The following is a 13,050-nucleotide window of genomic DNA, read 5'->3' as shown; positions in this document are numbered from 1 at the left end:
CTGGCTGACAATTCGCCGGGTCACGGTGTGACACATTCCAAGCAATGTAATTTATGGAAATTGCTCATAAATAAGGACTTTGTAACATAGCTACTGAGTCGCGGAGCTCAAGATTCACGATGTCATATTGTCTGTGTTTATTTCATTTTCTTGCTTCTCTTTTCTGCGTTTTTATATTTATTTTTTCTGATCTTTTCCGCTCGTTATTTTTCATCTGATTTTTTATTCGTTTTATTTAGCGATCCCTTTTGGTCTTCTTTTGTTGCTCTTTCTGTCCTTTTTGATTTCTTACAGTCCTTCTTTGTTGGTTTGTTTGTCCTAATTATTTAATTATTGATTTCTCTTTAACTTTCCTTCTTTATTTCCTTTTGTGTTTTTGTTCCTTTTCTCTGTTGTATGTTTTTTGCACTGTACTTCTGTCCTGTGCATTGAAATGTTATCGTGATGGTCAAGCTTTTATCAGACTCCCCTATCTATCGTCTATAATTTGCCACTTAATAAGTGTGATGTGGACTGAGGTACACTGGTTATTTGTCAGTGACAAAATATTCCGAATTAGGCTCGCGAAATTATTTGTTAATTTGTTGTTAGCTAAGATTTGAGGTTCTCACGGCGGTGAGTACGAAGCTGCCTGTCTACTGCGTTGTAGCGCTGTGTAGTCTGGCAGAAGTTTACCGACGTTTTAGGGTTCCTTGCCGCCTCATCGTCCTGATGGTGGAGGCAGCAAGGACCTCTGAAACGTTACTAACAAATGCCAGACTACACAACGCTACAACGCAGAAGACGTCCTGATACTAGTTTATACAAGTTCATTTATTTTTTACTCCGGAGGATTTAAAACATCTCCATTCTTATCTCGTCTGCTGGCTATTGGTTTCCAGAAATAATGCCAGAAGAGGTTTCTTGGCCCTTGGGGTCCAACGGTGAAACTATTCTTGGCCTTGAGGAAGAACAAAGTTGGACCGCCCTGCGATGTAATGTTAGACAGTTCTTGTGTTCGTCTTTGTAGTCAGTCTTCGTGGAAATTTTTGGCAAGTGCTCATCTCATATGGTATATCAATGATGAAACACATGCTTGCTCCCAAGTAACCTCTTGGATAGCTTGTCATCCAATACAAGGATCCGACGTCGCTACAGGAAGTTACCAATTAATTGTCAACGTAATGCTACAGTCAGATCCTCGACTTGACTCACTTTCTGGTATCCATGTGAGTTGTAGTAACGTAGTGACGTAAAACGTCAGATGTAAGAAAACAAACTGACACTAGGCTGCCGCAGGTGAAGATAAACTATCGCTGCATCAGAGAAAATTTCCATAAACAAAGAACCTTTACTATCGTATTGCCAGTACACCTCGGTTTCTGGTATCGTGTCTCTAATGAAACACGAGAAACGTTTATTCGCTTAAAAATATTTTAATATGTGATTATTTTTTATCCTCTTTCGCGTCTCTGACATTGATTTAAGTTGTCCCTTAATGCCGTAAATGTTTCTTTCGTGATGTTACTTACAGCAGCTATGATGTTCGTATTTATTAGTGTAATCAATTTGCGATTTATTCCTTTACTAATGTTCTTTGTAAATCTCGTAGACAATAATTACAAGGCTTCAAATCCAGCTGCTGTCAAGCTCAGTCCCGTGTTGTCAAGGAACTGATTAGATGTGACCCTATCATGAAAATGTCCACTCAGGCGATGATGATGTGGTCTTCACTGAAAATGTCTGGTCACTGCCATATTCACTTATTTACCTTTGGGGTTAATCATTGATTAAACCTTCTGATAAACAACACAACTTGTTCTGTATTGTTGTTTTGTTTGTAGCTGCTTACAGAATCCTTCTAGGTTATCACTAACGAATAACAAAACTCCAAATTCTCACGTGTGTTTTGTACAAATACACTGAATTGTAACACACAAATAAATGTCGACTTTTTAAACTGAGACCTTCTTTTTTAATGTGTTAATGCCAATATTTATTCACTTGTTAATCCTTCTCTATAAAACTGATCAGCCCTTTCCAGCATGTGTTGTATATCAAGTGGCTTAATATTCTGTCATTTTGATCGATGTGTTCAGAGTTATATTGTCTCAGAATTGACATTAAATGAACCTCAGTTGTCGTGGTACCTTCCGTAATCGACATCAGAGTGGTGCATCAGTCTTTGTAAAAGGTTGTAAGAACTTTATGCCAATGAACGCCAGTCCATATTCGCCTCTTTGACTCCATATCATTGATACCAACATTTCCGCCGTTTTAACTTGATAGTGGAAACTTTGATGCGTGGTCTTAATGTTATGCAGGGTAATAACAGATATTAAATAAACATAGGACTTTCAACGCTCATTAGCGTATTTTGTAGTGTAATGTAAAATTAGGCATCGTTCACAGGTGTTTCTGTTTAACACATAAATGTGACGGAATATGAATATTTATGCCGTCATTATAAATATTTATTTATAATTTATTACGAAATATCTTTTGTGTCTTAATTTCGTGGTGTAAAACTGTTTTAACGATTCTAGTTAATGGTTGGACCTTAGCGATTCAGTAATTAACATTCTGTTTCGTTTCAGCGTGATTTAAAGTCCGATTTTCCGATCTGCATTCTGAATATTCTGAGATCTGACATTTTCTCAGACCATCCAGGCGAATGGTGGGATAAGAAGTGTTGTAGAATAAATTACGAGAATGTAGTGAAAGAACACGGGTTTGAATTCACACGTGTCACCACACGTTATCACCAGACTAAATTATATTATTTATATTAATTTAGGAAGTAAATTACGATATATTTGTAACAGTTTCTCATCACATGGGGCCTAATTCTGAGAAACAGTAATTGCGTGACTGGAATACGAGTCAATTGAATAAAAATTCCTTGGATATTATCCATCGTCTAGTAAATATAAAACGTAAAACGACGTTTCGGAGATGGGACTCTATCTCCGGAGATAGGGATTAGCTCTATCTAGTGGGCCCAACTGTGTAGGAACCTGAAGACGGAGATAGAGTCCCATCTCCGAAACGTCGTTTTACGTTTTATATTTACTAGACGATGGATAATATCCAAGGAAATTTTTATTCAATTGACTCTTCACCATCGTCAAGAAGTTTTAGATTTGATATGGAATACGAGTGATCACCAAACCGATGAAGAACGGGTCATAGCAGTGGTTTTCAGGGTCACGTATAATCACGAACACTACTTCTTGCCTTCTGACACTACGGTACTCTGCGTGTATTGCGATCCGGACTGCTGGCGCCCACACGAAGTTTAGTGCATTATGTCTTTTATAGACTACGGTGATGAGCACAGATTCTGAGACACTTTGGCATTGTCCGTCCGGCACGGCACACAGTAAGAAGTTTGGCAAGTTGCAGCAGTGTTTCTGTTTGTGTTTCTCGAACCATAAGAAATATGTTTATGAACGAGGAATGGTAGTTGTGAGTATAGTTACTGTAATTGGTTTCCTGTTTTTTTGAACTGTCTGCCAATCTGTTATTTATTCAGTAACTTGAAGATGTGCACGATTGCGAAATAATTTGGTTATTGATACTTAAAAGTCTAAAATTAAGTGGTGTAGTTGTGATGGTACATAACAGGATCGTATTTCGAAAGAAGTTTATTTAGAAGCTTTTGACATCTGAATTACCGAAATATGGATTGGAATTCGGCTTGATGTATGTGCATTCTTAGGTGTTGTCCACGCTCTAATTTGAGCGAAGAACACCTTATGGGCCGTCCGTTTGTCTGTCGCGGTTTTCCTAGGAATTATTCAACCCAAATGACCCGGGGTCATTGTTGAAATCATTGTTGCAACATCGGTAACCAAGGTTACTATTGGAACACATTGTTGAAACAGCAGTGACCGAGGTCCTTATTGGTTTACACATGCTCAGGCATGGAGACGGATACGCTCAGATATTTCTAAGCGTCCGAATGGCCGATCTGCTCTAGTATGTGGCATTTTTTCGGAAAGAATTCGCGTTTTTTTACGTCACTGTCTTTATATGGAATTTAAGTTGGTAGCTGTCAGTGTTATTCTTCTTCACCACTTTGTCTGCAGAGTTACAGGTTCCTGAATTAAATATAGACGGATCTGTTCTGGATGGACTGAGGTTTTATCTCCAGTCTGTTGTGGCTGCTGTCTGCAAACTGTGCCTGAACTGCTTGTTCTTGGAGCATGTCACCCTGTCACTGCCTGTTTCATAAACAGCGTCTCTGTTGTGACGCACTTAATGTATTTTAAAACAATATGTGGTCAATCAATGTGTAGAGACACTTGATAATGCTATTAGTGTATCAACACGACGGAGGACTGATAAACGAAGATGATTTGGAACCTGTTATATTGATAAAATATCTATGTGTAGAAATTCTTCAAGCATTTCCCCGTAATTGAAATATTAATGGCAAATGAAAGAAGTATTGACTTGTGAATCTCTGCATCGACAGGGAAAAGAGTATGCGAACTTCCCTCATGACCAATAAGCAGGAATTATGCAAAATTATTCGCATCACTGTCTGTAAAGAATTTCTAACCGCTTAGCTTTAAAGATGGAGTAGTTTTTACGAGCTCCTTAAAATGATTTCTCTGATACGGTAATAAAGATGGCGTACAGATGAATATTACATAGGTGAACGAACTTAGCGAAACATTTTTGGGGTTAAAACTAACTATATCCTAGTATCTTGTAGTATAATCAAGAAGGTTCAACAATGCATATACCAAAGCCTGCCATTGGATATTATCCTAAGCCAGATCTATCCATTTCCTATCTTCTTATTGTCTCCCTGAGAGTCATATTGTCCGTCTTCTTCTTGGTCTTCCAAATGATGGTTTTCCAGATATTCCTCCTCAACAGTTCTGCATGTATTCCGTGCCTGCACATCATAGCAAATGGTAAATCCACTGTTACCTCTGGAATACTAGGTGACCTATATGAATCCTTATTGTGTAATAGCATCGATTACTCGCGTATTTAATTAATGCTTCTTAGGCCCACTCATTTATTTGAGCACTGTATTTTGTATTATATGTCTTCTCGGATGTTGAACCGTGCTGTCTGGTAGAGGTTTACGGGCGTTTCAGAGGGGCTTGCTGCTTAGATAGTGTTTATCTTTGTTGTTAACATGTGAAATATTCGTGTTCTGAATAAGTAAGTTTTCATTGCTTAGTATCGCTCAGTACGTAACTTGTGGTCACGGTAAGTTAATTCATGGGAAAACAATTTCATTGAACCAGAATTTATTTCGAGGCAAACAAATAGGAACAAAAGAATCACATGATAAGTCTGTCCTTTGTTTAAGAACGCTTATAGGCGAAGAGCATGTTTCGGTGCTGATACATTACGTCTGCATAGCGGGAAGTTGAGGATATTGTTTCTAAATTTGAAAGAAAGGGCTTAACACCCTTGGCGTTTTTGCAGTAGGTCTGGGTTGGGTGTAGGGGAGACCCACCCTCAAAGCAGGAGGCACGTGGCCCTGCTGTGGCGAATTGCCCGCAGACGGCTGGCACATTGCCGCAGGAGTCCACATCTCATATCCGGGGCGAACATCCCGTTGGCACTGCATGTGGGAACAGGCGCCTACACCCACTTGCTACAGTCCTACACAAAAATATCTTCCCACACTTGACGAAGAACCATACGGAGTACCGACTGGTCTCTGATGTAGCCAGACATCACGCCCCCTTGGTTCAAACGGCCTAAGTCGTGTGGCTACTATTTATATTACATTGTTACGTCTTCCTTTCTCCGCCTTTACAGGTATTCAGGTTTTGTCTTAGCTCTTTTCGTTTTCCTGTATATTTCTCTTCCTTTCACTCTTTGTTGGTTTTTTTGTTCCTTTCAGTATGTATATCTTCTTTGTTTCTTGTTGTCTGAGTTTGCGTTTATTTTACTTCTGTCAGGTCTGGGCGTTTGTTTTATTTGTTCCTGTGCATTCATTTAATGCAATCCTTTCTTGATTCATTCAGATCTTTGCATCTTTCTTTTTGCATTTTTCCGGTTCCATTGACTTCACTATTTTACAGGCAGACAAAGAGTTTTTTCTATGTTGTTATACGAACTGGAGTGGAATTGTCTAGTTGTACGTCTGACAAATTGAAAGGCGGTGTTCATGGACTTCTTAATGCAGTTACCCAGATGCTTGGATTAGAATTTGAGCATAAATAATTTCACATTATCATAGTAGAATTGTTAATTAATGTGGTCCCTCTTACGTTTATAATGGTGAGTCACCATCTCTGCAGGTGCTCCGTTTCTTTAAAGCCCAGATGAGCGAAACTTCATCAGATTCTCGAGAGCAGAGTCAGAGGATGACAATTGTAAACAATTACGGAAATGGATAACATTTCCCCCTTCCCATGTAAATCAAAATTTTCTGCTGTCTTCATTATGTCATACGGCGTACGATAAGTCTAGAAGCGAGCCAGAAGAATTTTAGCCTAAGAAAACTAGGCTGACTTTAAAATTCTGGAAATTTATTTACATAGTCTTGCAAGATAATTGTGTGTGAGTTGTGTGTCGCAACCAGAGTGAAACGGATTTGAATGTCCTATATAAATTGACATTTCACCTACACACACATCTAGAAACCTGTCATAATGAATTGAATACCGTGATCAGCCGTTTGAAGTAAAAGAGATGCTGGTACTTCTTTTAAAAATGCTTAGAAACGGGAAATATATTTTTGTTTGTAAATGAATGGTGTGGTGTATATTTTAGATCAGAAGTGGGACTCTAAGACAGAAACGCTCCGTTATACAGACTTCCAATGCGCTGTGATTAGGCCTATGACAATGGAATTATGAGAAATCGGTGATAAAATGCGAAAGTTTATCATAGATGAGAGTTATTGTTTCTCTTTCATAACGAAAGTTTTTTTTTCCAGAAAGAAAACAGGTCTTTTGTTAAGCAAGAAGTTGTCAAAGTGACAGCACAGCAGTTGTGCCTACAGGCGCTTGTCGTGTAAAATTGTCCTTGGATCGAACCCCGATCTCGGTGTTTGTCTCAGATTCTGGAGACCATTGTTTCTCAGTCGGCGCTCCGTGGACCGCTTCTGTCAAGACCATTGGTGTGAAGTATAATGAAATACCGACAATTTCAGCCACACAAATAAATAGGAAATGCAAATTCATCTGCTGAGTTTACTCTTGTTTTTAAAACAGTTTGTTCGCTGATTTTCTTTGAGCGAGGTGAAAGACTTCGTCCAGTGTAACAGACAGGAATAACCAGTTTAAAAAAAGTCTGAGCGTAGTTTATCATCATCATCATCATCACCACCACCACCACCACCACTACCCCCCCCCCCAACCCCAACCCCGCGCCGCATCAATACGCATTCTCGGTCTCTTTCGCATGTATTTGTTTATAGAACGGTCCTCGCAGGTCTGGACCGAATTAGCCGCATGACAGTGCCTGGAGAGAGGTGGGGGCTGGAGGGTGTTCTTAATTGAAAACTGCGGACCTGCGATTCCCATGCTGAAGACTTAAAACCAGTCGCATCGCGGTTGTGCGTGTGTGTGAACACAATGGCGCTCACGAAATGGCGTAAATCAGAAGAAAGTCTTGTGATTCTTGTGGAAGAATAAATCTGGGCAAAATATGAGCTGAAGTGGAACTTTTTCCTTTATGCACTGCAAGCTTGGTGTTTAGGTATCTGTGTTTGTTTATTTGTTTATATGTATTTATATTAACTGTCCATTGAATAGGAGATTGGGCGGGGCCCAGAGCCCGTATATGCGTTGTAGCAGAGAGAAAATTTCTTAAATGAGCCCGTTGTTAAAACACAGAATGAGCCTAATGTTCAACAATACAATCACATCGATCAAAAGAGCCAGTACTTCATTTTTACTGACCCAAAGTAAAGTTAATTCTTGGTTTCTTCGTTCGAAACAATTTTTTTATTTTATATATTGTAGCAGTTGTTAATGTACTTCTAGTTTATGTTTCGGAGCAGTAAGGACCTCCGAAACATCGGTCACTGTCTACCAGACTACACAGCACAACATCCTATTAAACTAATTTATTGATCTGCTAAGTGACAAACTTTTCAGGGGGAGATCTTTTACCATCACGTTCTTTGGCACTGCCATCTTGTTCTTCTGTTGTCACAAATAATAACGATGACTCCATCTTCTTCTGCAGGTACGTCGACGGATTTAGTCCCGACGCTGCTCGGGATGTACGACGCTCTGATAGGGAGGTCTTCGCAAGCGACTGAGCGTTCCGTGGAGGAGACGCGGGTCGGCGCCGTGACCTCAGGGGTGTCCCGCCCCCTCTCCATCAGCTCTATCGCCTCCTCGTCCTCATCCTCTTCCGGAACCAGCAGCTGCTCCGGCGGTGCAGGACGCCGATTGGGCGCTGCCCCCAAGTCTTCTGCGTACCTGGCGTCTATTGAATCCTTGGAGGACGACAGCGACGACCCAGAGAGTGGTGGCAGCGGCGGCAAACAACGCCTACATCATCAGAAACCTCTTAGTAGCCGTGCCGAACGGCTGAAGGGCGGCAGTGGTGGATCTCAAGGTCAGTGGACACGCGTTAATACAGGCATACCTCAGAGATATTGCGGGTTCGGTTCCAGACCACCGCAATAAACCGAGTAAACGAATTTTTTAGTTTCCCAGTGCATACATTTTAACTAACTAGATGGCTTACCGAACCCGAAGGTTCATCACCGAACTAACCAAGGCCCTTCACCGGTCCCTGTCCTGGGCCAACAAAATCCAGTCTCCTTTATCTCCTATCTCCCATAGATACCACCTGACATTATCCTCAAATGGTCTTATTAATGTTATATAATTTACCTGATTGATTTTCGCACAAAACTCCACGTTGTTAAAGGGCGCTGACATCGCTTCTATCTACAATTCTTATTTTCATGTTAAAAATCATTAAAAGTGCGAGTTGGACGTAGGAGACACCTTCATTGTCATGATTTTCATAACGAAATTTGTTACTGTTTTTCTTTGTCCGAAATCAAGTTTGAAACAAAAACAGTTTTACTTTTACTTTCTTGGGGGACAAACGGAAGACCTCACGTGACTTAATCAAGTTTGCGACAGAGTCATTGCCAATGTAGAGCAGGCGTGGTTTAAGATAACATTCATTAAATAGAACTCATCACAGCAAAGAAGTTAACTGGAGTAGTCAGAATGACATGCTTCTTTTCAGGGCCGGTTTAATGTTGTTTCTATCTTTATGATATCCGGTTCATACTCTGCAACAATAAGAGCCATTATGGTCGGTATGACGTTGTTAGCGACTTATCGTGGCGCCATCTTGGAAACAGAGAGTGTCTTTGTTGCAACAGACCTAGAAATGTCGCATCCAAGATGGTGTGTGAGCGCAGAACAGAAAGTGTATGGAAATATGGATAGATAGAGAAAGAAGATGCGAGGAAGGAGGGATGCAGGACGTAATGTAATAACTTGTGTAAACAGTTGTACCATTCTCGGCGGCATCAAAAAAACCCAGCGCGATCTTATTCGGAAATCTCAGCGATGACTGGGTAAGGCTTGGAGACTTCTCTTTATTTCCTGTCACTTGTATCCTTCTTCCTTTTTTCTTGTCCTCGCATCCTTTTTTTCTTCTTCCGTCCTTTTCTGTTTTCCCTTTCCTTGACATTTCATTTCTTCCTCCTTTCGGTCTTTGCCTTTATCTTTCCATTCCTTATACTTTTCTTCCTTCCATTCACGCTTATATCTGCCTTTGTCTTATTTTTCTGTTTATTTATCTCCTTTCTACCCCCCAACAATTCGTTTTTCTCTTTGTTTTCAGTATTTGTCACCATCATCTTATTCGCTTCATTTCTAGATCACAATTTTCTTTTTCGATTAGATTTAGCGAAGCCTCAATCGAGTACAGGCGATTCGTTATACGCGCTTTCGCTAGCCGCGTTTTCGCAAACCCAGGGTTTTATTTCACTGTTATGAGGAGCATCAATATTCTGTCCGCTGCCGAATTTTAAAGCCTGAGTCGAACATTGTCAAAGCTTGTCAGGGAATGTGGGGCAGATGATAAGCTTAGCATCAAATTCTGGCCTCCAGTTTAACATAAAATGGCTATTATACGTTTCACATTTTACGCGTTTTGGTTGTACGCGGCGATTCGCATGAATGCAACCAGAATTATAACGATTGTGTCCAGTACCGAGATTAGAAAACATGGCACTGACTACCTATACGCCGCTCTGACTCTTTATGGCGTGGTGCGTAGTTGAAGCAGCAGAAAAACTTTGCCTTTTGGCCAAACTTAAATCCTACTTCACATGAAACTCAAACTTATCTTTAAAAGATTTTACTCCTCTAATCCCTCGGACAAGAAATAACATATCAGAGACAGTGTTTCTGTATGTCCATTATTTAAGCAAATGCAAGGAAAATTAATCTGTGACATACGCAGTGTTAAAGAGCTTTGCCTCGCCCACCACTTGCTAGAAAGAACTAACTGTGTGCCCGTGTTTCAGGGTCAGGGGACAGCGGAGTATGTAGTCCCTGCAGCTACATCTCCTCCCCATGTCCTCCTGCAGGACGACCTCGCTACTGCGATCCTCACCTCAGTTACATGGACCGCGTCGTCATGGAGATCGTGGAGACAGAATGCGTATACGTCAGAGATCTCCAGCAAGTCATCGAGGTTAGTGAATGGCCTCTGTAGAGAGTGACCGTAAAGTACCATTACAGATTTAAACGCATGATAACATTCTGGCTTCCTTTTCCCCTCCATCTTGTCTGGTTTCTTTGAGACCTCATAGAGCATAATGCATACAGCACAAAGCAATCTGTGTCCACCGTAGTTTCGTCGACAGACAAAACCATAGAGTGTGTCCCCCAAAAGATACACACAAATTCATTAAATGAAATAGACATTTTAATGAACCAAATCATTACATACGTCATAATTGGCACTTTGTGGATTAGTGAATCTGTTGTAGGTGTGCAAAATGACGAACAGCACACGAAGATGGACAAGAAGGTAAATATTCCGTATTATAATGTGTGTGCATCTTTTTGGGATATTATTTGTTTAGTTTAACGCATAAAACTACCAACATGCGGAGTCACGACTACAAATTATAGAAAAGGCGTGTGATGTAACATTCTGCTTGCCTGTTTTCGTTTTTAAAACTGGAATTTAAATATAAATAATAATAAATCTTTATTCCTTGTACTGCGCTAATTTTAATGTGTCAGTCCAGATATTGAAGAGCCCTGTCATCGTTTATAACATTCGTTAAATAGATGTGTAAATTTTGTATGGACACACGCGATAGGCTACGGTTCATTGTGGCACTATTCACAATTAAAGACCATAAAATAAGGTGTTAGGCGAAGTTCTCCAAGAATCTGTGATGTGTCACGCAGCTGTGCTTCATTTCTGAAAGGTACAGCGACCGACTCCAGAATTCTGGCGTCTTGCTCACAACTCGGCTGGACACACCATTTAGAAAAGCAGTGGGTAGAAATAACAAATAAAAATGTTACGTAAATTATTTAAGCATCACGAATGTAATGGAATTCAACCCTAGGATTCAATCGAGGCTTTCGTTTGCAAACAAGACAAGACGTATAAGCACGTATACGTGAAGATTTCTGTCTTCTGAGTTGTTGCGCTGTGTAGTCTGGCCGATGTTAGCCAACTTTTCAGAGGTCATACTGCCTCCGTCATCAGGGCGATGAATTCACCCTGATGACGGAGGCAGTATGACCTCTGAAACGTTGGTAAACATCGACCAGACTACACAGCGCAACAATCCAGAAGACAGAAATCTTCATACTCACCGCTGTGAAAACCTCAAATCTTACACGGATACGTGTTTCGACAAACAGTGAAAGTCATTTGCAACATTTGATGCGATCAGATAGTTGAAAAGAAAATGTGTGTTACAAATTATAAACGGGATATTCCATTTAAATTTTAAAAGTACTCTTAAAAATTGCTTTTGCAGCTGTAACAAGTCGATGATGATGATGAAAATGAAGGTTAAATGACGTGTTACTATAGCGATCGGTTTTGAGTGGTTTTACACTCACTCTGTAGGATGTATTCAAGCGTTATACTGCATCATCTGTATGTGCTACTCTTTACAGTGCAACACTTTGTATCATTCTCATTACGATGCGCTACGGGTGATATCATTGATAGGCTCTAGTGGTTCAAGTAGAGACGAGAAATCTGTTGGAGACTGACTGACCAGACGGCGGCTAGTGTTAACGGAACCTCTTAATCCCTGAAGGAATCTATTCGAAACCTCTCATCAGAGGCGCCGGCGGGGCACGACTTGTCGAGAGCTGTAGCTCCTGTTCGTTTCACTGCATCAGCAAGTGTTCGAGTCCTTATATGAAGAATGTACTTGAATAGGGTCTCCATAGACTCCTTTGTAAATGCGAGTTTGAATAAGGACTTTGCTTTGAGGTTTTTGTACAGTTTTCATTCAAAAATTAATTCGCGAATTCTTTTGGAAACGTGATAATTTGTTCCTTCAGAGTCGTGTCTGGTAGTTGCATTTCCTGCAAAGAAATCACAGTTTTATAAAACCGGATGTTTTACTGTTGTTTTACTCTGAAATCCTGTGTTACTTGAATCTAGTCTGTAAGGCCACACGCAATTTATGGTATATTCTTCCTAATATAATCGTACCATCACTGCTTATCGCATTTGATTTTGTTTATTGTGATTTTTGAGACCACAATTTCGTATGCGTTTTTCATTTCCCATAGGCCTTTGCGCCGCCAGTCTTATCAGTCATGATTTAATCACCTTAACATTATTACACGAAAAATAACATCTATGAATCTCCTCTTTGCATGCCTTCCTCCAGTCTTGAGTAGGTCCAAATATCTTCCTCAGGATTCCTTTTTTAATTAGTTTCGATGTTGATCTTTCATGTTGTAATGCCGTGTTGTCTTCCTGGTTTCGAAGAAACATAACTTTCTTAAGCTCCAACTCTAAAGATGGAGGCAGTAGGTTTCTCCGACACGTTGGTATCTACCTACAAGTCAACACGACATTACAACCCTAAAGACTATCATAGAAATCTTT

The 13,050-nt window shown here is 40.2% G+C and overlaps 1 protein-coding gene across 6 annotated transcripts in view; it reads left to right on the top strand.

Moving 5' to 3' along the window:
- The window catches only part of GEFmeso (Guanine nucleotide exchange factor in mesoderm), a 152,740-nt gene that overhangs the window by 110,182 nt on the left and 29,508 nt on the right, over window positions 1–13,050 (top strand). For 4 of the 6 annotated variants that reach the window (XM_087354026.1, XM_087354024.1, XM_087354028.1 and 1 more), the window contains 2 exons: window positions 8,155–8,532; window positions 10,475–10,644. In XM_087354026.1, the coding sequence (XP_087210152.1) occupies window positions 8,190–8,532; window positions 10,475–10,644 (513 nt within the window). In that variant the 5' untranslated portion in view covers window positions 8,155–8,189. Of the gene's footprint in view, window positions 1–3,381; window positions 3,448–7,511; window positions 7,663–8,154; window positions 8,533–10,474; window positions 10,645–13,050 lie in introns of those variants that run through there. The other 2 variants (XM_087354030.1, XM_087354027.1) reach the window with 2 other exon arrangements.

Source organism: Zootermopsis nevadensis, unplaced genomic scaffold (assembly GCF_977971745.1).
Source record: "Zootermopsis nevadensis isolate Lab colony 2312 unplaced genomic scaffold, Znev_1.0 Znev_ptg000022l, whole genome shotgun sequence".
In the NCBI taxonomy this organism is placed as follows: domain Eukaryota; kingdom Metazoa; phylum Arthropoda; class Insecta; order Blattodea; family Termopsidae; genus Zootermopsis; species Zootermopsis nevadensis.
This window is presented reverse-complemented; position numbering and strand designations above follow the sequence as displayed.